The 27,977-nt window shown below is 40.2% G+C and overlaps 1 protein-coding gene across 2 annotated transcripts; it reads right to left on the reverse strand.

Annotated features, from left to right (window-relative positions):
* Nucleotides 1-1,260: 1,260 nt before the first annotated feature.
* Nucleotides 1,261-27,955, reverse strand: LOC136676726 (homer protein homolog 1-like). Of its 2 annotated transcripts, XM_066653918.1 has the most exons (9): nucleotides 27,539-27,955; nucleotides 20,514-20,670; nucleotides 15,361-15,492; nucleotides 13,952-14,044; nucleotides 12,803-12,960; nucleotides 4,757-4,913; nucleotides 3,499-3,609; nucleotides 3,328-3,408; nucleotides 1,261-2,649 (listed from the first exon to the last, which is right to left on the reverse strand). In XM_066653918.1, the coding sequence occupies exons 1-9, from the start codon at nucleotides 27,541-27,543 to the stop codon at nucleotides 2,461-2,463; spliced, it is 1,083 nt and encodes a 360-aa protein (XP_066510015.1). In that variant the 5' UTR covers nucleotides 27,544-27,955; the 3' UTR covers nucleotides 1,261-2,460. The 2 variants fall into 2 exon arrangements, with proteins under 2 accessions (XP_066510015.1, XP_066510014.1); XM_066653917.1 differs by lacking the exon at nucleotides 27,539-27,955 and having other exon boundaries at nucleotides 20,514-20,789.
* Between the last annotated feature and the right edge of the window lie 22 nt (nucleotides 27,956-27,977).

The raw sequence follows: 27,977 nt of genomic DNA on the forward strand, positions 1-27,977 counted from the left end.
CAGACTGATTCTGTGATCATAGCGATGTATTCCCCAGTCTCCAGAGCTAAATCCAAAAGAGCACTTTTGGGATCTGGTAGAATGAAAGATTCAGAATAAATTTCCAAAACGTAAAGGATGCAATCATGTCAACATAATGAGAATTTCTGAGGAATGTTTCTGACACCTAGACCTAGAGAATTTAGTTTGAGCAAGTCATCATACTTACATTTAGAATGTGGCAGATGCATGTGCATGTATATTACATAATCCATACACTAAAATATGTACGGTGTATACTGTTAATACCTATGTGTGTCCTTTTTAATAAGCAAATGTAGCTTCTATAAAGGGCAACAACTGTGTACACAGACACTCACTTAGATATTATACACATAGCTCGTGTCATCTCCATAGAATAGCTTCACAGAAAGAAATGGCAAACATGAGCCAGAGAACAACATGCTCAATGCCAAGCATCGGCTAAGAGGGCCAAAGCTTTGGCTTGAACTGGTGTTTTTGATTCAGAACCACGCCTAATACTGCTCTAGTGGGGGAAATTCTCACTGCAATGTTCCAGCTACTAGTTTAAAGGCCACTACTGCAGCAAATGAGTCCTTCCTAATACCCTTTTATTAATACATATGTGGTAGGTATGACCCCGTGTTCTGAAATTGTATGGTAATGATGGTATGTGTTTGTGTGTGTGTGTGTGTGTGTGTGTCTGAGTGTACTGTACTGTCACTTCTCTCTGATAAAAGCAGTCGTGCTGCAGTCTTGTCACAGCGTTGGGAGAGTAAGCAGCTTAAGATGTTTCAACTCAGCGCGAGTCATTCACAAATAAAGTCACGAAATAGCAAAAAGTTCTGGAGTTTACTTCAACAAAGAGCAGAAATTTCCAACATTCTGGGGCAGTGGGATTTTTGTGCACAGATAAAGCCTAGTGCCAGACAAAAGGGATTTTCAGCTGTGAATCCTAACAGGCTAAAGCTAATCTCTGTGTGAAAAGTGTTTTGCTGAGGTTTGAACTTAAAATATGTTCATGTAGCGATATTAAATAATCATTTCTTTATCTAACAGAGTACTGAGCAGAATCAGAGACTCCGTTTTTGGTTCATTTCCTGTCACAATAACCATCAGGTGTGAGTTAATAATGTCTCCATACTTCAACTCTGAAAACACAACTCAGCACTGTGGGTGTGAAAGGATGTGGAGCTGTCGCACCACTGCTCAGTAACAAAGGAAATAGACGAAAATTTCCAAATCGAACAAAAACTGCCCTAGGCCACAGAAACTCTCTGTATTTATACACACTTTTAACCTTTTATGAACCACACACGTAGCACTTTTTCATAAGCACCTTTTCCAAGATATTTTTAAGTTTTTTTATTAATACTGGGAAATAAAATTTGAAGTTTCCCATCTATAAATACAATCTTATTGACAGTGCTCTCTGTACCTTTATCCATCAGAATATACAGTTCATAATAACACATTGTACCATTTCAAATTAACTTAAGTTTAAGCACACTGCATTTGGTAAGTGAACAAAAAGACAAGCTAATCCTCATTAAAATGAAATATTAAGTGCTGAAAAGTGAATAGACTAAGGCTGATACAGTTCAGAAGTATTAGAATTGGTCTGATGAGAACTAGGAGGGTTACATCCACTTAACCATATTAGTCCATAGATTAGTCCAGAGTTGGAATACCTGATGAATACACGGAGGTGGCATAAAGACTCACTCAAATATTGCTCATTGTACATTACAGGCCAGTATGCCACACCTGCATCTTAAATGTTTGCTGTTTGGTGACTTCCTAAGGTACTTCTTAAGGTATTTAACGTTGGTGTTATGGTCAGGAAGTCAGTAGAATATCCTGAAGATTTGACGGAACGTTGAGGCAGTTTCCTTGAAGGTGACGAGGCAAGCCAACAGTGTCTGGCTACAATATATGGCTCAGAACATCCAGTGTGACGGACAGTCCAGTGGTTGTGATTGATTTGAGTGTCCTCAGCAGCATAATAGATGTCCTTTAATGCCATTTAAACCAGGCACATGAGACCAGCACCTTAGAAAGGAAGAGCCTACACGCAGCCAGGTTTCCTCTTTGTAGGCTGCCTACTTTCACTAGGATTACTACCTGGGTATATAAGTCTACTAATAAGGAAAACAAACAGTACGAAAAAGAATACGAGTATTACATGGGCGATATCACCTAAGTAGGTTGCAGTGGTGCTGAAGAAATATTACCCACCTAAAAATACAAATTCAAGTGCAACTGAATGCTTATCACACCGTATAAGTAAAGTATAGAATAAAGGAGTCCTCCAGTCGAGAAGGCCATAAATGAAAATACACCAGACTAGAAAGGTCTGGGCTCAGAAGCTGTGCATGGTTTTTGTTGGTTCTTTGTTCTTGTCGCTGTGTACCTTCTTAAAAGTCTGTGTTTTGAGGCAAGGGGTGAAAGAGATGAGTTCTAGCTGTCCTCTATGAGTTTGACCAAGTTGTCCCTCAGCTCAGTCAGCTCAAAGATCTTGCCATCAAGAATTTCCAGCAGAGATTTCAGACTCTTGCGGAAGATCTCCTGTTCCACCTGGCTGGCCTCGATACGCTGCTCTACCTCTGCTAACTGCTCCTCCAGCTCCTTGTTCCGTGAGTCTGTAGCCTGGAGGGAGAATGTAGGTAGATATACAGGGTTAAGTTGGCTGATTTAGAAAAAATGTGGCCTTCAGGGGTACAACGCTTTAATTAGGGGGTCCTGGACATCTGGGTCTCTCTGTATTTCACACCTTGGCTGCCCCCTTAGAGACAACATTCACTGCAAATTAATATAAAGATATTTTATGTAACTTTCAAGTGGTCTTGTCCAGGATGAAAATATCTCCATCCACATGGAATGAGCAGTAACTGATGGTGTAAATGATGTAAATAAGTAACCAAATCTCAACACAGTTGAATGCATATGGGAAGTTTTGGATTGACTCGTGAGACAGCACACTTTACCACTATCATCACCAACTGAGGGAAGGATATTCTGTAAAATGGTGTTCCATCCCTTCATTATTGTTCTAGTGGCTTGTTGGGATCTACATTAAGGTGCATTGAAGCTGTCATGGCAACTTGAGGTGGCCCCAAGGTTTATATCTTCTGTGTTTTATATTGACTTTCAAAAGCTTTAGTATTTTTAATGTTTTCCAATATGTTGTCATAACGTAATGATCACTTTTACAACTACTCATTCATAAAAGTCTCTCCATTACCAGCTACAATTTATGCACACACTTTCTTCACATATTTCCAAGAATAGGAAGCATGCGTCATGGTGTCCCCAAAGTGTTCCTACCTCTAGTTTCCGTTCCAGCACCTCTTTCTGTGACTGCAGCTGCTTAGCGTTTTCCACTTCCTCTCTCAGGCGCTCCATTTCCTGTGAAGGGGAAAAGTCCAGTAGAGTTCAATTGTGAGGATGTGGCAGGTTGTGAAACATGAAGGTGTAATGTAATATTAAAGCTGCTACCTCTTCTTTAGCCTTGAGTGTAGCTTCCAGCTCTTCTATGGTTTGGTTGAGCTCTGTTTTCTGAGATTTGATGACATTGGCTTGACTGCTTTGGCTCTCCAGCTCTGAAACCTGCAGCCCAACAGCCCAAAGTCAAACACAGTTTTGACGAGCAGTGCTTCTCATGCTAAAATTCCACAAATGGCAAGAGTCTCAAAAAGCAGATGAGCATTTCTGCCAACAATTTTTCATACACATCACTCTGACCACACTGCTATTTGGCCAGTTTTCTCTTCGCTCTTAATGACTCCAGTATGATGTTTTTCATTCTTGACTAACATCTGCTTCCTTCAAGGCATGTGAAATGAGCTATGGATTTTTAAGATGGTTAACATGCTTGGAGGAGGACATTAACTGCCTGATTGGGAAGAGGGAAGGAGGGATGGAGCGAGATAATTTTGCTCTGTAGAGATCAGTTCGGTATTGGAGCTTGAACTGATCAGAATGGAACACATTAAAGAAAGTTGTGTCTATAGCAGGATGAAGTATTGGGACAGTCATTCCCAGCATAGACACTGTATATTGAGAGGATGCGGATGAGAGCATTAAAGATTGTAGGGGATCAGAGTCACACTGCAAATAAGATTTTTGTTCTCTTATGCTCTGGTAGACTATATATGTTGATTAAATCAAGAAAGAGAAGACTCTGTAATAGTATTTTTTCCTTACAGCGGTCTACATTTTCAATTAATATTTCCAAATTTTATTGGAAGTTTAATGATGTGTTCATGATGAACTGTATGTACTTTTATATGAAAAAAACTCCACACCTTGAATTCCAATTCATTTAGTCTGAATACTGCTAATGGCAATAAAAGAAATTATATTGACAAATCATGGCACTTTGGGAGCAAACCAATGTTTTTAGGGGAGAGGACATCACTATATCTGTCATGTTTTTTATTGTCAAAAGGAATGATTGAGAAGGTGGATTTACATGGCTTAGTTACTAACTGGAAGATAACCATTCAGCACCACACTGGAATAATTTCCATGGTCAAATATGATGAAAAACTCCCACCCCTTTCTGTCACAGAATGGGATAATTTCCCAGTAGAATGTATCTTAACTACAATAACTGAAAGAGAGAGCTGTTCTTTTGTGACTATCACAAAAGAACACAAGTCAGATGTGTGTTGACAGGTCCTATGTAATATTAGTGTCAGTTTAACTTTTACCATTCCTTTGTACTGTTTTATTTTGTCATCACTCTTCTCACCCTTTTATGAAGCCTCTCTGCCTCCTCTTGGTATGCTGCCAGCTGCTGTTTCCATTGCTTCACATTGGCTGTGGACTCAAGCAGTGCTGCCGTCAGCTTAGCATTGTTGCTCTTCAGTGCCGCTAGCTCAGCCTCCCAGTGCTTGTTGGCGGTTGGACTACAAAGCAAAAACAGCAAAAAAGAAACAATACATCAAAGACAAAAATTGATGATGGAAGTGGCATTGTCTCAGAATTGGCTATAGTCAGTGCCTACACTCTGCTAATTCCCACCCACAGGCTACAACATCCTACCACACAGCGCCTCCTGTCTGCTGAAATGAATCGACAAGCACAAAGTGTTAAACACGTTTTATTATCTTGTGTTATTAAACATGATATAATTTTCACTGATTCTTTTTGTAACTGAAGAACTTCAGACAGGTACAGTCTGTTGAAAACGAGAATCTGTGGGTGGGAACGACAATTGCATTGAAGACTTGGAGCAAGGTTAGAGTAACAAGTAAATTTTGGCTTTCAGTTTACAGAGTACTCTAAATTGTTGTAGACGTTTATGAAAAGATTACACTAAAGACATCTTACATTTTCTATTTTGCTATAGTAAAGTATTACAGGGAAAAGAAGTAAAAAAAAGAACAGATTTTTGAGGTTTTCACAGAACATTGACAATAATCAGTTTAGTGATAAATGGTGCTTACAATTTGAAATTGTGCATGGGGCAATTTAAAACAAAGTAGAAAAGTAGGCTAATTCTGCAATTATGTTGTTGTTTTAGCACCACAGCAGAGAGAGCATTCTTTAACAATGCCTCAGGACAGATAAGAATTTATCTCTCACAAGCTGAGATTTCCTGCTATTTCGATTGTAACTCTGAAAAGAAAAAAGAAAGATATGAGTCTTATAGTTCCTCTGGCAGCACCGAAGCACTATGAGGCCAGAGAAAGAGGCTACTCCAGGCCACATGTAATTACCAAATGCCATTCTAACATAAGTGCTGTTTAATTTGAACTGTCTGTCAAAGTGGCAGTGTGCTTTAGCCACTAGAGCATTTTAAAGAGCATCACAATTAAAGGAGCAGCGTAACAATTCCTGCTGAGTGCAAATCCAGTCCACAGAGTCAATTTTCACAGCTTCAGCACATCCTGATTCTCCATATATGTCGTACTGAATGACATAAGCACTAATAGGTCCAGTTAAAAAAAACTTCCTTCTGTAGTCTTAAAGAAGTGGTGTAGACACAGCGCTACACACAACAATTTAAAATAGTTATGTAAATTATGTAATACAATATTTTGCCTTTACACCAAATCAAACTGGTTGTTAAAAGGCAAATTGGGAACAAACTGCTAATTAATCCCCTTGATTTCAGAGGAACCTGACTGACCACAGACATTTACCTATGTAGCCATGGCACCTGAAAGAAGCAACTGTGCTGGATGTAGTGTTGGTGGTGGGGCTATCAGCAGGTGCTCCCCTGTGTTTTCAGTAGATACCAGTAGATCAGTCCCTCGGATGAGACATAAAATTAAACCTGACTTTCTGAAGTCCTAAATAATCCCAGGACATATCCTTGAAACGAATAGGTTTTTTTCTTTGGATAAATCTATTGTGTTGTGTAAAATAAATAAAATATGCCTATATTTCCACTGTGTAAATAGTGACCCTGAGTTCCTATCGCCACACCTCTTTAAGGAAATCCAAGACAGTAGGTTTGTCCACCCTTTGAAACATTTCATATCAAATCATTCTGAGGGAATTAAAGAGAACTTTGAAATAAGACAGAATTCCCTTTAACTGCAGGAACTAAGGAGAAAAAACTTAAGACAACAAACCATGCCTTGGCTGATCAAAAGGGGAAATTATGCAAATGTGTTGTTACGCAGTTAAAGCTTCCGCTCTGTGAAACAGAAGATAAGTGGGCCATGGGGTTTAGCATATGGGCAGGAATATTGAGATGTTGCCACTGGAGTGGATTACAGCCCACGCAGAAACCCCTCTCTCCTCCTCCTGGGTGAGAGGTTTTTTGTGTTGGGTTTTTTCTCCTCCTCGTTTCTCCTCTCAGCTCTGAGTGTATCACAGGGCTTCTCTAAAGACTCCAGCATGCTACACACCCACGCTGCAGCCCACCACCACCACCACCACGCTAATTCTCTTTATCTCCCACCTCGCCACTGACGTCAGAGCCACCTCTCTGTCACACGCCATTACAACTCACAGCAGCTCCTCGGCCCACTCACCAACACCTACTGAACACACACTCGCTTATATAGCGTCCTCACACCAACAGAGGACAGAACACACTCACACTCAGAGACACAGAGGGAGAGAGAGAGAAATAAGTGAGAAAATGAAGAAGGACCTCATCTGGTAAGTAATCACAATTTTTATCGGAATATCTCAGTAAATCATTTACTCATCTTCCTTGAGCTCATTTTGTAGGCTACATGAAGCTATTTGTGATCAGGTTAATTAAAGGCAGTGCCATTGAATACAATTTTGTTTTGTTTATTCTGCATGATCCTTTACTGTGCATTTTTAAATTTGAGGCACATCACGGAACTGTTTGTAACTCACACAGTTATGTTTAACAACATCCTCCACAAGGGGCGCTATTCAATGTTTTGCATCAGTGACACTGTGTGTCCTTGTTGATCAAGTGCAGTTTTATGTTGAAGTTTCACAACAGAGGCTCTGCTTATTCTTATTAGGTATGAGCTTATATTTGTTTTTCATATCCAGAGTTAATACAGTAATCATGGGTGTGATATGCCAATAACTAATATTTACTGCACTAATATGTATTTTATTCCAGTTTGATTCCTCATCATGAAGACAGTTCACTCTGTAGCTGGACAATAGGAGCCAATAGTAAGTGTGATCATGGGATACAGTGTATAATAATGAAATGCTAGGGTTTGATACAAAATATATATGTTCTACCAAAATACTGTGTTGATACTGTGTAGTAAAAGCTTCATTTTGTTGTATTTTGAGTTCCTCGTGTGTAAAATTTGTGTTTTCTTCTTATTTCAAATCACATGGCTACAATTTATTTATCCATGTACAAACATTATGAGAAATGTGGACATGTTGCTTTAAAATAAATTATACATTTGATCTGATTCTATAAAGTATGAGATTTGAACCAACAACATTCTGTGTGCTGGATCCTACCAGCTACAAACATCCCATTTCAGGGTAAGGAATCACCATTGTAACACGGTTCATGTATAGAATGTTTATTTCTGGATGTACAAAAGCCTTTTTCAGTCAAAATGCTTTGCAGACAGCTCCTTCTGAGAAGTCCTTCATCATTTTTCTCTTCAGATAGTGTACACATACAGAGTATTTGATATTCGTATAAAAGCCATTCACTTTTGAAATGAACTTTGTGGTATCTGTGGACATGTAATCAATTCTGCATCTCCAGAATAAAGTGGCATAAACCGGCAATATGAAATGAGAGATTATATAAATGCCCGTCTTCACCAGTTCAGTGAATTCCCCGAAGCGAGCCATAAATGAATCAATAAACAATCACACTGACCAGTTACATCATTGCCCAGCTGCCTGGCCAAGCACCAGCTCATCATTTACATAGCCAGTTGTGCAGTGCACTCATCCATATCTGTACAAATACACAAGAACACATACATGGCCAAATGTTGTTGGACACCCAGTCATCCAGCAGTTATTCTGAAATGAAGAGTACTAATAGGGAATTTCCCCCCTTTACTGTTGCAACAGCTTCTATCCTAGTAGGGGAGGCTTTACAACAGATGTTGGGACATTGTGAAGATTTAACGGTATTCAGTCACAAGCATAACTGAAGCTGAGTACTAATAATGGATAGTTACAGCACTCCAACTAACCCCAAAGACATTGGATGGTGCTCCATCACTGTGTAGTATGAAGTTCCACTATTCCACAGCCCACTACTAAAGGTTTTATACCCCTCTAATCAACAATTGGCAATGGCCTTGTTAGTGTTAGGCTCATGTGCAGCTGCTCTTGACCATTCCCTTTCATCCCATGTATTTTAAGGGCATCTACAAACATTTAGGAATATAGTGTGTATTTATTGCATCGGCACCAAAAGAACCACCATAATACTACACTGTGCACATGAACAATATCTAAAATCACTGTTTATTCCAGTTTTATCATTCTGCTGTGTGATATTACTCCCCAAACTGACCCTCAAGCTGCACAAGTGTCTGTATTCACCACCCACACACCCAGTGAACAAACTCTGACACACACACACACTGTATCTCAAGTCTGGTGCTGATTTATGCTACTGAGCCCAGTTTCGGTTCTTTGTAAAACTGTGAAAATATGCAAGTGTCTCTTTGCATATCATTCACCAACAGCAGAGACAAAGTAAGTCATTTAGACTGTGTAACGTTCATGTTTATTTTAAGGAGTTATTGTTCTTAAGCCCTTATACAATACTGTACAAATGTTAGAAACCATTTATCTACTTTCCAGTCCAAACAAGTTACTCGTACTTATTCAAAATATGTCTGATGACATTGCAGAGCTTCCAACACCAGGATTTAAAAAATGATTAAAATATAGAGAGAAAATGAGGATCATAACAAACTTGCAATACCTGGTGGATTATCTAAACTATCCCCACCAGATAAACAGTACTTAACTTTCATCTTTAAGAAATCAAAATATCAACAAGTGTGTCTAGCCATCCTTCCACAGTGACAAAAATCCCAATGCTATGGATCTGAAAGGATATGCAGTTGTCAAGATGTTATTAGTGAGAAATGAAAAGCTGTAGATCAAACAAACAATCTGCTGGTGTTTTGAAAATCCAGGCCAGAGCCCAGACCCCAACATTATTGAATGTATTTGGGAATATTGTTGAATTACGTTTTTGCATTGTCCCTGATGCTAAAAAAATAATTGGATATTTAATAAATGAATGGATGTCTGATTTTACACATCACTATTCTACTACAGTTTACTAAAATTGCAAGCCTGTAGAAGTCATAACTTGAATTACAGAAACCTGAGAAATAAATGGGCTGCGATATTTAATCAGTGCAGAAAATAAACCTCTTCTCAGGAATGTTTATACATGCATAATCATTCTTATAATACAGTAAGAAACAGTGCAACAGTCACAAAGTCACAAGAAACAAAGATACTATCCCTTCAGGACTGGAAATACAAACTGCATATAAATACCACAGCAATTAAATGATTATTTCAGTTAAAAATGCTAATGTTGCTAACAGTGAATGGAAGTAACTAGCCACCCTTTGAAAATCTGAAAATGACATCATGCAAATGGGTAGCTACTAGCTTACAGTTATGGTTAGCTACTTTAGCATGTTTAGTCAAACTAATCCTTTGATTTTAATAAAACAGACTCAAAGAATGTCCTTTAAATTGGCTACAACACATTAGAGGAATGCAAGGATTGCAGTCATCAGAGAAATCCAGTACTTAGAAATGTGCATAAAGAAGTGCTGCATTGAAGGAAATCCACCAACATCAAAATACAGCCTGTGTACTTCAGCAAAAACATGAACCCCGACAAAGTGTGCAATGGCTTTTATCAGAAGGAGCAGACCCTTGCTTTAAACACGAGTCTGGAAAAAAACAAGATAAAAATAAGACAATTTTATTCTGAAGAAACAGACCTCAGTCATATTGTGTGACCAATGAGGCATTCCTGAGTCAACGGTTTGACTCATTACACTGGAGGATTACAAACAGATGATGCCTGCATCAACCCAATCAACAAAGTCTGTTCAGTGTAGGGAATGCATCATTTCACTAGGAAAAAAAACTGCATTATTAAAAATACTGGAGGTCCCAATATGAGCCGGGGCCTTATTTTCAAATGGAGAAAAAAAAAAACAAAGGGGGCTGTAACTTCAAATACAAGATGAGAATTCATGGCCTTTAAATAAAATAATACTTAAAAAATGCTGCATCTAATTTCACTCAATGTGAAGACAGCTGAAGATCAACACTGAACTGTGGCACTATTTGGTGGAACTAGACACTTACATTCTAATTTTCTAAATACTTTCTTAACAATTAAAACTAGTTAAGAAAGTATTCCTTTTAAGCTTGTGTTGTAACAATCACAGAAAATATGGTCAATGTGTTCAATCCTATAAATGTATAGTTTCTCAGAGCTTTCAATTGCTGTTGTTATTGACATATCAGTGAGACTCTTCATTGTCAGCATACCACAATTTGTTACTATTAAAAATTTTTTTTAACAGATTTGAATGGAAATTGTGTACTTAATAATGAACAAGTTGATTGAAATATATTTGTAGTTGTTGATGGAACGAAAATCTCTGTGTATTTCAGTCAACAAATATACATTATGTTGAACTGACAGTATATACTGTATATCGTCGCTGTCCAATTAAAAACTACATCATTTTAACAGCTGTCCTTTACATGGTGTGAAAATTTCATGATGAATAGACCAATAGAAATGCTTCAAAATTACTTGGAATAAAATCTGTTTACATTCATTCATTCATTTACTTTAATTGAAATTTAAGAAGGTATTTTTTTCTTCTCCTGTAAAGTTACCATTTTGGGAGATACATATTTATATACATATTCTGATTCTTGTCAATTTTACTAAATGCATATTTGTGGCATGAATAAATTAAGTTATTCATATAATTTTCTTTTTTTCTTTTGAGTGGTGACCATTTGTAATTGCTGTTCATGCAACGCCAAAGAGCTTCTTCAGTAAGGTTTGAAATCCATTGAAAACATGACATTCCACTCAATACACAGAATAGAATAATACAACAGAAACAGAAAGGGGGCTGCCATTACCACTGAAATATCACCTGTAGTTCATTTTTAACATGATAAAAAATGTACAGACAAAAGTGCAATGAATACAAACCATAACTAAGAAATGGATGTCTTTGCCCCATTGCCTTGAATGATCAACTGTTGTCAGTTATTGAGAATGCTGGGTTCAATAGCATGTACTGCGGTCCACATAATGTAATTTTTTTTATTTTCTTAATATATATATATATATATATATATATATATATATATATGTGTGTGTGTGTGTGTGTATGTATGTATTTTTGGTTTTCACTGTGTCCTTTTCTCAGTTTTTCCTTTTTAATCTTCCGAATCACTGTTTTACACTGTTGATCTGGACTATGTGGGTGTCAGGCTGCATGATGATTGACAGAGGTGTTGCCATGGCAACATAAGCACTGGCATTAGAGTACTTTGTAGGTTTTTCTTAGCAGACGTTGGGCCTTGTCTGAGATATAAGATAGTGGATATAAAGTGTTAGTGTTTAAGCAGAAATATGGCAAACATAATTCACACTGTGTTTGGTATATTACAGCCCTGTGGTTAAAGGATTATCTAAAGCGACTGATCACTCAATCAGGACTTACTGCTAGTTTACACACTTTGAAATTGATATGTGGCTTAATTTATAGAGTAGGAAAAACATGATTCTTATTCTACTATTTGCACAAAAGAAAATGAGAATCAATAAAATAAATGGCTTTGAGTTTAGTCAAAAGCCCTTTTTCAAAAGACTCTCAGTTGACTACTAATGTTCTGACTACACAGACTTAACAGAGAAAAGGAACATGTTTACAGGAGCTTTGTAAGCATTATCTGAAGATGGTGTATTATAATATTTAAGTAGTGATCTGGAAGACAGCTGCAGTGTGGGCACAGTATTTGACCAGGGCCACTGCACTATAGTGTCCTCTCATCCCCACATTGTCAGAGCTTTTCAAGTGGCAAGAGAGAGCCAAACCACATTAAGCTGAGATTATGTAAGGTGCATTGCTGCGCTTTCAGAAAACCGTGTTGGGTTGTTGCGCCGGCTCAGCTGAGGCGGACCAGCACACAGAGCCAATCGAGTGGGCGTTGAGGGCTGTGAAAGCTCCTCTCATAGTCACAACTCCAAGCTGTTAGATTAGTGTAGTGCACACTGACGCTGAGGGGTGGGTGCTGAGTGCTGAGGTGGATGCTATGGAGTGGGTGATTGTGGTGGTGTACTTACCTGTGAGCAAGGGTCGGTGTGGTTGGGGACAGATCAGACTGCAGCTCAGAGTTCGGCGATGCATCCGACAGAGTGACATCATCGCCTGTGCCGTTCACTCGGCAGAGGTCAACATTGACCGGAGGGGTCAGAGGTGAGTGAATATCAGCAGGTGATTCCTGGAAACACACCACAATCAGGCTGTTTTATTATATTTAATTTATTTCTTAATAAGTCTTCCTAAGTCACACAGTGCTGCCAAGTCATGTGAAGCTAGCTACTATTACTTTTAGACCGGGACAGAATACTAACTTCTTATCTCTGCATTTTAAGTACAGATTCAGACACTTGAAACCATTCATTCATTGTCTGCAACCACTTATCCAGTTCAGGGTCGCGGTGGGTCCGGAGCCTACCCATAACTACTGGGCGCAAGGCCTTAGCTACCCTGGAGGGGGCAGCAGTCTATCACAGAGTGATACATACCCACACATTCACTCACACCTACGGACACTTTTGAGTCACCAATCCACCTGCCAACGTGTATTTTTGGAGCACACGTGAAACCAGCCACCATGTACTTTTTAGCTGTCATCAACATCTCCTGAGAGCTCAACACTCTTGCAGGAGAACGCTAAGTCATTTTAGCCTAGAGACATCAGCACTGGTACCCGTCAGGCTGAATTAATCTATTCACATCACGATAAAGCAAAATAATAAAAAAAAGAGACTATTTGAAATTTGATTTTTTCACTGACAGTCACATGAGCAACACAGTCTTGATTCTGCTGTTCGGTTCAGGGAAATCCTCATGCAGTTGTGTCCACACTGATAGCAACAAATACAGAAAATGACTGCAGTGGCAGAGCAATTACTGATTGCGGCCGTCCAGTTGTATAATAACAATGCATTATTTAGGCTTCGGTTTAAGATTAGGAACGACCAAACTGTTTTGAAAATTAATCAACGACTGTGAGGTTTTCACTCACCACCACAACTCTTAATTAATGCAAGTTCTTAACTGCTTCCCGAGCACAAAGCCCCAGGGAGCTGTCTTAGATTCAAAGGGAAAACTAACTCTAGGTATTAGGCTCAATACACAATCATGTAACACAATGTGTTAAAGGCAGTGCAGAGAAGAGACCATAAGGAACCAAAAAGTGTTTGTACCTGAGAGGGAGAGCTCGCCATCTCCATTTTCTCTAAAGACTTTTCTTTGGCTAAACGTGCCGCTTCCTTATACTCCGCAAACTTGTCTGCAAACTGTGGAGAGAAATGAGGTCCAGCTTAGAGTCAGTCAGGTTTGCATTCTTTACATATGTGGACAAATTATAGTACAGAATAATCTAGAACAAAATAACAAATATTTATGTATATATATTATATATTACAGTATATATAGTATATATTATGTAGTCATTGTCTGTAACCGCCTATCCAGTTGAGGGGTGCAGTGGGTCCGGAGCCTAACTGGAATCATTGGGTGCAAGGCAGAAACACATCCTGGAGGGGGCGCCCGTCCTACACAGGGCTACACACACTCACACCTACGGACACTTTTGAGTCGCCAATCCACCTACCAACGTGTGTTTTTGGACCGTGGGACGAATCAGGAGCACCCGTGGACCAATAAAAAACATGCATCTACAAAATATTTACTTTATGGGAGAAGGAAAAACCCCTTAGCTTTCAGAGGAAGTTAATGTAAAACTAATTTGGAGCATATTTATTGGTGCATTTGTCGGGAAGTTTCCACACATTGTAAAGGACGGGTGTATGAATGTGTATGTTGTATGAATGTGTCACATTGCTGCTGTCACATGGCAGACTGGGATTCAGTTCCTGACCCAGGCAACTATACTGCTCTATACCCTTAATGCTACATTCACCTATATCCATAGCATGGTCATAGTTGTAAATCCCTCTGGATTTAAGCATCTGTCAAATGCCCCCAATGCATAAGCTTCCTACTTTTTCAGACAGTTATCCAGCAAAAAAAATAATAGAACACCTGTGTTTACCTATAGATTTCATAGTGCAATTAAACAGTGTTGTACTGTACACTGGATGGATGGATGAATGGATGGATGGATGGAGAAATCTCTGCTTAATCAACAGACAGAGAGCATTTTGGAAATAGTACAGGTTTCTGAAATGACTTCAGTGTACATGGAGACCTTTAGATTCAAACAAAAGAGGGGAGAGTGGGGGAGGGAGGGAGAACTTGGAGAAATGTGACAAAGAGAAAGAGGAGTAGAGCTGGGGAGTGTGAGGGCATGATGTCTTTCTTGCATAAGCCTGATAGTGAGGCCTCAGTGGTTTTCCACCCCCAGTGTATGACAGCGCTTAATCATAATGCAGAGGAGCAAGAGAGAGAGTATGAGAGGGTGAGAAAGAGAGAGAGCGAGGGGAGAGCAGAGGACCACGCAGAAGAAGCCTCCCACGCACTGATGACTGTACAGTTGCTCATTAGGGCACAGTGTGTAGGTGTTCCCCGGCTCAAAGATGCAGAGAGAGCAGGCGAGAGATACAGAGACAGAATGAGAGAGAGAGAGAGTACTGTGGAGAATTCCGCCCACCTTAGACAGATGATGCTCGGAGGAGAAGCCCAAGCCATACACCGTGTTGGCGCGGCTGTCTGCCCACTGGCCGAACTTCTGCGACGTTTTGGTGAAGCTCATGTTGGGGGTGATGGTGCTGTTGATTATAGCCTGAGAAATCACAAAGAACAGCATTTCTCTTCAAAAACCATCACAGAACTTGCAAACGTGAGATCAGCTTCAGAGATAACAGCCTGACAGAAGGTTAACTTCTCTCTACCTTTGGACCTCAGTCTGGTCTTAGCTGGGTCTCTCCGTTAACAAAAACTAAGCCGAGGATTTAGGGTCCAAGAACACTGAACCCATAATTATGATGTTTCTCTATATCTCCCTACGCTGGTAACATGTACCATCACGTTTAAGTGACATGTTTAAAAAAAAGACCATATTATACAATAAATTACATGAAGTTTAAGTTATTTGTATAATTGTATAATGTTGTTTCTATAAAAAAAAATGAACGCTGATCTCCGGCCGTGTTCCAAACTGCACACTGCTGCACTGAATAGTATGTTAAAAATATACCACCCTTAGCAGGGCTTTCTGTAGTGTAGTATTTCAAGTTGCATAGTGTGTTATTTGGGACACAGCCTCACTGTCTAACCCTGTTCCACATAATTATAAATGCAGTATTTTACTGCATTATCTACATAGGATTCAGCAAATATGTCATCGTTGTTGCCCCCACCCCCCAATATCAAAACTCAATCCTACACCCTTGTCTCTGTCATGAATAGTGTTACACAGCATTTTCTGTAGACTTCACACCCAGCATACATTACAAAAATACATCAGAGAAACACTCCCTGTGTTGTCAACAAAACCTGACTGCTAGCCTACCCATTAACCTACAGCATAGGCTAGTAAACATTAACCATTTTTAGTGAGGAGAATGGAAAAGAACAACATTCCTGGGTTTTTTTTCTTATTTTTTTATTCTGGATTTAGAGATAAAATGCCAAACTGAGGTAAGGTGTCTTGAAACGTAGCCAGGTAGCTAACTTCAGTTTTTAGTGTGTTATCTCTCATAACCCACAAGTCATTTCAGTCATTTAAATAAAAAAAATGTCCATGATGACATGATGATTTAAAGACCTTTTCTAGAGTTTTACAGCTGCTGTAAGATCATCAACGTCTAATGAATGACGCTAATGAGAGGGGGATAAAATCAAAATATTATGCCCAATTATACATCCCAAAAGCTGTGTGATATTAGATTAATTATTCTACAAAGGTTTAGGAAGTGAATGTTTTCCTTCCAGAAAATACTACACACAACCACAGGATGTGAAAAACCTGTCTATACAGATTAACATGACATTAATATGACATTTGGCCGTCCATAAGAAAATAAGACATCATGGTGGGATGACACCTAGTCAACTACCTGTTACTATACAGGTAATAAATATTGTCCATCTTTTTATGATCCATAAAGGTATACTGATGATAATTTTATCATTTATCATTGCTAACTTATCATCATATTCCCCACCACTAACTTAGACACAGTTTAAAAGATGAGGCGAGGTCAGATGAGGTGTTAATTCTGCATGAACTGACTGATCCATGAAAGCGTCAACAGGAAGTGAAGGAGACAATCGAGCATGCTCGTGTACTCTTAGGCAATCAATGGCTGTAATATTGATCTTCTCACTGGACACACTCATGCAACTCACAACTCCTACATGAAAGATCATGCTACAGGGATCGATGGAATTCAAGGGGTCTGTGAATGCATATCTCAAAGCAGGAGGCAGTGCTGGAGAAAGAGTTTACTGGCAGGATACTTTAGCAAATGATCTCCCGATAAATCCTTCATCTGCCTCCTCCGACGTTTAAACTGAGTGGGAAGGATCCCAAAAATGGCCCACCATAAACACTTAAGAGCCTCCAATAAATCCTAAGCCAATGCCGCTTTTATTAGACAGTGAAATGTTATCGATGGAATGACCAGCGTTACTGCAACTGAATGTGTTTGTGTGGGTGTGAAACTGAGAGTGACTCCGAGGGTGGGGAGAGAGGGAAAAAGAGGGAGAGCAAAAGGAAGGTAAAACATGGAAGAGTCTAGAGCAAGATGTGTTCCAGTGAAGAAATTAAAGCATCATATTTTGCTCTGCCAACTGCAATAGCTTCACTTTGCAGAAATCAGTTACACTAAAGGGTCTAGTCAACAGATTATGGCCTGGGTAAAGATGCATTATTTGCACCTGTTGCAAGGTTGGACTCCTTCCACTTTAATCTCTTTCTGCAATGTCTCTGTCATTCCTCTGTAAGTGTGTTTTGTGGTGAATTAGGACACTGTTGGCTCTTTGTGTGAAAAATTATAAGAATATTTGAAGCTGCTAGTGAGCAATGAGATGAAAAGGATGTGGAAACCCCCTACTGTTAATGTAATTCACATTGTAATTCTCCACAGCCAGCCATTCTGAGATAACTCTGCAGCACCACTGCATGTGTCTTTATATCAAAATTACTGTACAGCGTTCACTATAGAATTATCTTGCTAATGTGACACCATACCATTAACAAAAAGCATAATAAAAATTCCTGTAGCTGCGATTTCCTGGAAGCGTGGTCAGAAACAGGGAAAGAAAAATGCGAATGTATGCATGTACATCCATGTTTTATATGTAACAGTGTATAAAAGGCTTTCAGATCCACCTACACACATCCGGAAACACAAGACAGAGACGGGCTCCACACAACAGCAGTGCATGCACTCCTGACAGTGGGCATCAGCCTTCCATGTGTTACATGTTATACAATCCTTCAAAGCAGTGGTGGGAAGAGATTTCTCTCTATATCCCTTATTTCCCCCATCCTCCCTCAGATGGAGGAGTAGTTGCCTGTCGTCCTGTTCTACTTCTGCTAGTCCTAAATGTTATGGTTTAGCTTTAGTCACTGAGACACAATAAGTACATTTTAACCATTACAGGTTTATAAGTGTTTTTGTTAAGCAGTACTGACATTGCTGGAGATGAACACTATCATACAATTCAAATGAGATTAGCATTTACACTGTCATCTCATCACTTCCTAATGTAACGCAGACTGTCAAAACCAATGCTAGCTAATGGATCAAGCTAACACTGTCCAGTCTAAATGAGAGCCTAATGGCCAAAGCGCCGCAGTAGCCTAACTAATCGCCTGAACGTCTGGGCAGAGAGTGTGAGCTAATGAGCAGATCGTATTTGCGAAGCAAACCAAGATTGGGACCTTGACACTTTGAGCCTTTTCATGCTCATATGTGGCACTCCGCTAGCTGAATGCTAAGCGGTTAGAACTGATGTTTCTCTTTATTTTCAGATATATTGGGGGGGCAGTGCAGTGCAGAGCAGTGGGGGCTCTAATCGGTGTCCAAACAGGCAGCGGTATAATCAGTTGCTCCAGGCTTGTAATAGCATGGAACTGCACAGTGGGTGGACAGCTCTAAACTGCAGCAGTGGCGCTGACACACTGGATCTTGGAGTGTTACACTGATCTGAGCCCAGTTTTGCAGCATATGAGGTTCTTGAGTCTGTTCTGAAATTGGTAAACAACAGCAGCTCAAACTTAGAAAGGAAGAATAGTTCATTTGTGCCTACATTTAAAAACCAGTACAAAAAATATTTTACTATGTCATTAATAAGAAGAATATTCAGTAAAATGATCTGTAAATCCCTGGTCTGGCACAAAAGCCAGCCTCCTGGCACCGTCTGCAATCGGTCAGTGCCAGTTCAGTTCAGGTCAAGGCTGTAGCCTCCACGAGGGTCTAACCACAGCTTTCTCTACTGGAGTTTCCAGAGGTTATGACAGAATCCATAAATTAAGCACAGGTTGTGGGATGCATATCACAGTTCAAACATCATGGAAGGTATTACACGAGGATGGATTAGTGTAATGTCCTGCTAATGCTGCCTTGCTAATGCTCCATTTGCTATTACTGAAGTACATCTCTTGGCCTCAAGATCAGACTCTTATCCCGTCTCCAGCCCTGACCTCATTCTACTGCCCCAGTCTCACAGAGCAGCTCATAAAGGCCTCATATTTGTGATGTACTTAAAGCTACTTCACGGAATGCGGTACTTAAGATCCAGAGGCACGTTTACAATCTAACATCGCCATACCAAGAGCAGTCGAAGAAATTACTCCGCCAGGGTTCACTGCAGTTAATTCCATTGACATTCAAACAAAACAGACAGATTATTTACAGTTCTGACAGGTCACAAGCTGCTGCTAATCTTACAGTATGTTGCAGTGGGTCTAAAAAATATGCAAGCTGTAGAGCACTTAAAACCACTTCAGTGCACTGGGATAGCTTCACACGTTATTTCTGTCTCTGAAGCCACAAGCTGGGGGACAGAGAATCCTAACACTCAAACACACACGCTGCTGGGGCTATTTTAACCGCTCTGCACTCCTGCTGCAAGAAAGGGCTGGAGACCTGAATGAGTTGCCAGTGGCCTGAACTGCAGTCTTTCATCTGATCGACAAGGTTTATGTGTGCAGACATGCAGTGCGTGAGTGAATGTACGTGTTTTTTGCGCGACAATGAATATGTATGGGTTACGCAGTCGTCGTATCTTGTATTCCGCTCACTGCCATGCGTGTCAGGAGTGAGATTCAAATTCTAATCATGATCACTGCCCTTAAGGGTTTGTGATGCAAGACTGGTGTGCCAAAATAGACCCTATGCGCAATCAATGAAGTGACTTTGGTAAGCATGACGGAGACTGTTGCAATCTAATACAATAGAGTCCTCTCTGGGGCAGCATGTTACATCAAATCCAATTAAGTCAAAGAGTTAAATATGTGAGCCTGGAACCAAATCCATTCTGGACAACATTGCTCGTGTCTCTTGCATGGACCACTAGGTCATAGCATCCTTCATGTATGGCCTATTCAATGACTGAATTTAATGCATTGCACCAAAGGGAAAAAGAACAAATCTCTTGGGGAACATGCTACAGCAATTTCCCGCGTATGTTTTTGTTACTAGGTCAGTTCAGTGCACACAAATCTGTACTCAATCTCAAATCCTGAACTACATATAAAGATATTGTGTTAGTTTAATATGAGAAAAGTGTTTGATTTGGTTCTTTTGGACCAGACCTAATCTCTGTAAAGCTGCACAAAATGTAAAGCATTACCTTTGAGCCATCGAGGCTGATGATTCTGTAGACATTTCTGGTGCTGTCGTAGAAGTAGGAAACAGTAACTGCATGCTTGCTGGTGGGAACCCAGTTCTTCTTGGTGTTGGGGTCAATCTGGAAGACGTGAGCTCGCGTGCTGTAGATTGGCTGCTCCCTGAACGGGACAAAGAAGAAGTGATGAACCTCTTTGTGCCGGAGCACTGTGGTCTCCCCAAAGCCGTTGGGTGAACTCGAGCGACCTGGCAGTCGGATCACCATCTCCTCGGCCTCCATCTTGGTTCAAGAAGGAACCAGAGGAGCTCACCAGGAAATTGGTCCTACCCACCCAGCGAGACACATGGGTGTCCTGCTTTACAAAGCACTAGACCAGCACATTCAAGTTGCTCAGCTGAGATGGAAATGCCAGCTGTTTGGCAGGAGCCAAGAGGAAGGGGGACTAAATATAGTCTGGACGAGGTAATCTGCCATAGCCCCTCCCCTGCTGGCACTGATCTACACCGTCACTCAAGTGCTTCAGTTGTTTACTGTTTTGGTTTTTTCAGGTGCTTTAAATCTTTTGAATATGATTATTTGATCATTCTAGGATCCTAACTGATGAAGGCACAATTGCCTAGTCATTTTAACTTTTGTCTCATGACATAAATAGAAGTTGATATAATTTTTTAAAACAAATGTTGTAATTATAGGGTTATAGTGATATTTATGCCAGTGTACATCAGTGGAATACTTAAAGATTATATGCCAACAATAATTGTAATAGAGTGCTTATAATAGTCATTATAATTGTAAACTATCTAAAATGATCTGCAGCTGGAGCTAATGCTAGTTTTGTATTCCTACAAATACATGGGACTGCTAGAATTTCTAACTAGTATTTTTTATCTTTTCTTGCAAACATTTTGTTATGCTTTTAACAAAACAGCTGTCATGGAATAAGCAGCAAAGTGCATCTTTTATTATTAGGCTTTAGCAGATGGAAGCTGTTCCAGTACCAAACCAAGGCCTATAGTCCATATGACCTAATTCCACAGATAATTCCCTTCCCCCAGTCCCGAGAAAGACTAACACTCAATCCCTACATATACTAATATACAGTGCTGCTTATCAAATCATAGGATCACAAGACAGCGTGTAGTTGGGGGAGGGGGGGTGCTAAAGGAGCTGAGCAGCTGTGAGCTCATACACACAGGCGTTTGTGAGATAGAGTTTGTTGTTCCTATTCCCAGGATGGCTAATCACCATATTCAATTCCATTAGCGTGCTTCTAATCATCTGCCATTGGGCTGATGTTCAGAAGGGTGTACACACTGAGGGGAGATGAGGGAGAGAGAGGCAGAAATAGCTGGGGTGGTTAGAGAGAGAGAGGGGGGGGGGGACAGAAACAAAGAGAGAGAAGCTGCTGCTGGAGCAATGAGCTTGGTGAGATAGGGAAGTGCTTACACTGCACTGGGGGGCTGAAAATCTTTGAAAAACATCAAAGGCACGTTGCATAATTGCCATTAAAATTCAGCAGCAATCACCATACATGGAAAACTGTAGGAGCTCTAAATTCCTAAAGTTGGAGTGGGGGGGTGCATACTGGAATTTTAAATTAACATCACTTGGATTTTTTAGAAATCTCTCAGAATCGCAGTGTCGTTTAGATTTAAAGAGAGTCCTAATTGTAGGGATTTTATTTATTTATTTATGATTCCTACTGTATTCACTAATCCATTTCTTCATTGTGGATCTTTGAATATTACACTCAGCAAGGTCCTTAGAAGAAGATGCCATAAAAGAACCAGTATTGGTTCTCAAAAGGGACCTTTAAAATGATGGTTATATAAAGAAGTACTGCTGCATTTTGCAGATCATTTGAGACTGATTTAAATTGCAGGGGGTGTTTTATCTATAATGGAAAATTTTGGTCTGTGACAGACTGCCAGTTATTATCATAGTAGATGATAGTAGATAGCGGATGTTTAGTATCTAGGTCTAACTCACCTACAAGCAGTTCACAAGCTGTTTATTATTAGGATAACTCCCACATTTTGTAGACTGTAATTTAAATCACAGCTGTTGTGTTTTGAAAATTGTGTTGTATTAAAGTGAGTTCCGTATTAAATCAGTTCATCTTCTAGTCCTGAGTGTGAAGCTTACAGAACCTCAAATTGTAAAGGTTCTGTACAATGTAACAATACCACTGACCCACAGTTTGGCTACGTTAGGGTGACCAGATCTGGGGGCGGGGTGATGAGGTCACGCCCTTCGCTGCCGTTGTTCTTAGCTGAACCTATGTGTGCTTTTAGGTCCTTTACACCTTTATTTGCTACACAAAACATGATAATTTCTTTTTTAATTCATCTGACATTTACATTTACGTTTCGGCATAGCTGCTCGAAATGAGGGTGGGTACATGAGCTTTGTCTGACATAAATAAGGACTACTGACGTGCAGACTGACCAATTAAATGTTTACAGAGAAGGTTATCGACCAATAACGGCAGCTCTACAGTCAGACCGTCCAATCAGAAGATTTTAGGCTACTTCACCACGCCCCCTTCTTACTCAAGCGAACCAATCGGAGTAGGGGAGGGCGGGACTAGTTTGTGAACGAAACGCTTCTTGAAACTCTATATAAACTCTGGAAAAACAAATCCGGAATTTGTGAAATTCCGCCCGGGCATTTTTTCAAGTCTAAAAAAGAGGACATGTCCGGGTAAAAGAGGACGTCTGGTCACCCTAGGCTACATAAATACTGGACTCCTGACTAAATATTCTCACTTTTTTTTTTTGCCTAGAAATCAATGAGCATTTTAAAATGGTATACTTTTTTAAATTGTACAGAGTTAATATACGCAGGCAGAGAGTGACTGACCATGCAGGAGGTTCAGTGTATCGCTAAAGCCACTTCTATCCATTAGCACAATGTAGCAGGCCCTCTCTGCACATACCTCCCTCCAAACCCACTAAGCTTAGTCCGAGCCCACACTGTTTCACCCTTGTGTGTACAATTCCAGGGCTGTTATGTGAATCATATCCCACGTGGGTGGACTGGAGTATTCTTTATGAAGCTTATCACCCGTGTATTAAATTTAGAACAAGCTTCTTGTGCTATGTCTTTCAGCTAGTTCTCAGATTTGCTATTCATTGTAAAAATAGTGTATGAATTTGTGTTGTGATTTAAAGAAACAAGAGTAAGGAATGTGATTAGAGTATGTTGCTAAAAAAAATGGGAAAATGTATTTATGAAAATGTTTTTTTAATTATTATTTGGATCCTTCTTGTAAAGTGAAACTCACAATACACGAGGAATCAGAATGCTTCGTAGTCCCTGAATCAACCTGTTTATGCTGAGTGAACCGTCCTGCACATGGGGGCAGCCATGCTTAAATTAAGTGTACCGTGTTTCCCCGAAAGTAAGACACTGGTATGTCTTATATTGGTAAAAAATGTAGATTTTTGTTTTAACCATAAAATTAACATTTATTAACAACCTGAACAGTATGGTATTCACCATAAAACAGTTTTATAAAAGCAAGTGCCAAGAATGTCTTGTTACAACCGTATCATGACGGTATTTCCATGTATAACATGTAAAACAGTTTAAATATGTTATACTGGAAGATAAAACAGATTTATTCCATGACAACCATGGCCATGCCAATCAGAGCGGCCACCAGCGGCTGCACATGAGGGCACTGAGGCTGGGTGTTGGACCATGGACAACATTACTGCTGCTCCCGCGGCCTCCACATCCCTCCGCTCATTCCGCTCCAGATCCGTCCGCATCCCGCAGTTAATGCAGCAAAAGGTACCGGTACTATGGCTTATATTTTTCCAACGTACAGTTTACTATGTCTCACTTTCGGGGTACGTCTTACATTAGCCGACCCCCCTAAAACCCACACTGCGTCTTACTATCGGGGAAACACGGTAGTAGCAGAACCGCTGACACTTCCAGGCCACTAGGTGTCAGAATAGTTTGATGATAATGTGAGGTGAAAGAATAATTGGACAAATCACCAATGGAGTCACGTTGACGCACGTTCCCTGGCCTCAGTGCTTCCTCAGGGTCTGAAATGAGGGGCTGTGCTCATCTGTATTCAGCTCAGATGAGTGACATTAGCAGTAACTGTCGTGTGATAAAGATCATTTCACACTACTTGCCTCCTACAACCTGCCAGCGTTCAAGGGTAAAAGTGTTCACCCCTGTCTAATAGCCCTCCCATATCTCACTCCTGTCCAGTTCAGACACAAAAAGGACAGTACATCATCACGCTGTAAGGATTAAACTGACACAACATTCACACATGCTCACATATGGGTGGGTTTATCACAGGGGTCTGTCTAATCTTGGCATTAGAATGCATGAAAACAAAACAAATCCTCTAATCGTGGAATTTAAGCAAAGCCCAAAGCCTATGAACGAGGATATGAATGGATGGATTGCTAATGACTTAAAAGCATGTGGCACATTTATATTTGGTAGTAGACTCATGTATTTATATTTGTTTCTTATTCTGTTCAGCTGGAGGCTGATTTGACAGAAGACCCCAGCTGCCCCATATCAATACTAGGGCACAGAAGTGCACACAGCATGGATTTCCTCTTCTAATATCCGTATAAGACTAAACATTTTCCAGTGTAACTCCAAACCATAAGTGCTGGTGGGACACAGACCGACGAATGGGTTTGAAGTAGCACAATCATGACAATTTAATTAAGAAATAAGAGCAGGGGAGTTTTACGTGATGAATATGGCTTAATAAGTGTGAGGGGTTTTCCACCACAATAAAGAGCATTTAATATGGAGGTGATTACTCTGCCAAGAAAACTGAAATGGAATCAATTAAAAGGGTGAAAGCGTAATTACAGATCGTTCTGGAACCAAATCAATTTATATTGTGACACAGGCAAGTCCTTGACCAATGAAAAACCTCTCAGTCACAGTGTGTAGTGATGTGCCGGGATGCTCACAGACTAAGACTGGAAAATATGACAGAAGTCTAGCACCTCATTTATAAACTTAATTGATCGTAAGGTGATGATCTTCAATTAAAATGTATGTAAAAAGAGTCATTTATAAAATGTGGACTGATTGTAAATAGATTAAAAACCGGGGTGGAAATCTCTAACCTGACAGAACAGCAGCATCAGTGTGTTGTAGACATCACAGAGCGCCATTTATTGATTTAAGAGTTTTATGAACAATCATTTTGGGCGGCACAGTGGTAGTGTCGCAGTCACACAGCTCCAGGGACCTGGAGGTTGTGGGTTCGATTCCCGCTCCAGGTGACTGTCTGTGAGGAGTGTAGTGTGTTCTCCCTGTGTCTGCGTGGGTTTCCTCCCACAGTCCAAAAACACACGTTGGTAGGTGGATCGGCGACTTGAAAGTGTCCGTAGGTGTGACTGAATGCGTGTGTGTGTGTGTGTTTCCCTGTGAAGGACTGGCGCCCCCTCCAGGGTGTATTCCTGCCTTGCGCCCAATGATTCCAGGTAGGCTCTGGACCCACCGCGACCCTGAACTGGATAAGCGCTTACAGATAATGAATGAATGAATGAACAATCATTTTGCAAATAGAGAAATTTTTTAAGGTACATTTTTTAAAATTAAATTGTTTACTAATTTTTTGTGATAAAAATGACCTTACCCCTTTCAAAACAACCATTTTAAAATCATCCAACTCAGGCTAGCTCTGCATCTTCTTTATTTAAGAAAAGTGGAGATGACCTGCATGGAGAACTCTACCTTTCTTCTTTATCACTAATCCATAGTCATTTATAAAGATACAATGCTGAGCTGTGGTGTGAAAGTTTTACAGCTGGATAAACCCCAGCACTGATCTTACTGCCAGCACTGAAATAAGAGCTCAAATGAGAGCCAGAACTAACTGGACATTCCTGCGCTGGAACTGAGATCCCACGGATGGAAATAATCTGGTCCATTGTCATGACGCCACAATAGCCATGTCGGCTTGATACCAGAGCTGATTAATTGCTTTAATTAATTGATTCATTCTGGCCGGAGAATTGCATAACACAGTGTAGCACTGGCAACAACATGGATTATGTCAGTGCTACACTCTTCACAAACAGGGTTCTCTATAGAAATGTAAAGGGGTTCTTTGAATTTCAAGAAAAGTGGAGCCACAAAACCTTGTTAGAAAGATTCTTTAAAGAACTGTGTTAACTATTTTAACTGTTAATCAGTCAGATGGTTCTTTGAGTATTCAGGTTTAAAACCTCTTTAATTAAGAACACTGGAGTTAAGGTTTCTGAGTTTACTTGTAGGAAAGCGCCAAAGGTTAATTTGTCATTTTCTTTTAAAACCCACTGGCTTTTGTACAGAATCCCCTAAACATGGTGTTTAAGACTTGTTCACATTTGAGAAAGTTTGTTTTTAATGTCCACATTACTTTAGGATCAGGTTCATTGGCCACAAGTAACTCATCAAATCCAAACATTAAATTAATATAAGGAGACTGATGTGACTTTATCCGTTTTACTGTGTACAGTGTGTAATTTACTCATATTTTCTAGGCTACATACCGACAAACCAGTCTAAATACAAGGCACTTAATTATGATGGATAAAATGTGCACCTTCAAAAATGTGATTTTTGAGGCAATGGGTTCATATAGAGCCAAGGACACTCCAGGACCCACTCTGAATGCTTACAGTAATTTGGAAAATTGGATACTATAGAACTGTAATACTATTTTATACTCTCTCTCTCTCTCTCTCTCTCTCTCTCTCATATGTTATACATAATGTTTGTAAGGTTATAGCACTTTCAAAAGGAATTCAATGAGAATCTTACAGCAAATTAGGGCAATTACTAATGAAGAATATTACAAGCTAATAGACCATAAAATACTGTTAAACAGCACAAAAGCAGTACGGCAGGAGCTTACTACGGCTCTGTTAAACATATTATACACATCATACAGCCCTCTAGTGATCTTACAGTTTCCCCTACTGTATTCCTACAGATCCATTCAGTACGGGCCATGGTAGACAGCACTGGCACAGGAAACTCACCCCATGTTGCTGGTCTTTTTCTGCTGAGAAAAGAAATATCCTGAGAGTGGACGCAGGTCGAGGCTCAGCCACTTTGCTCCGCTATGTGTGTGTGTGTGTGTGTGTGTGTGTGTATCTGGACACAGCGAGTGTCCTCTCAGTGCGGTTCTCCGGGTTTTATCAGAGCTGAGAGAGAGAGCTGTCCAGCATTATCTTCTTCATCATATTCATCATCATCAGTCCGAGTCCGGCTCCGACAGCATGTCCCCCCACACAGCGCGGTGATGCTCTGACGCCCGTTCTCGATGAAGCCCACCGCAGCCTTAGAGAAACAGCCCCCGTCATCAAATAAACCCCCAACGCGTGTATTACCACAGTATCCACCCACCGGCTGCGGTCTCACACAGCAGCGAAAGCCGCACCACGATGAACGGAACCCGGAGACAGCTCTTAACGAAGA

The sequence above is a fragment of the Hoplias malabaricus genome, chromosome X2, assembly GCF_029633855.1.
Source record: "Hoplias malabaricus isolate fHopMal1 chromosome X2, fHopMal1.hap1, whole genome shotgun sequence".
In the NCBI taxonomy this organism is placed as follows: domain Eukaryota; kingdom Metazoa; phylum Chordata; class Actinopteri; order Characiformes; family Erythrinidae; genus Hoplias; species Hoplias malabaricus.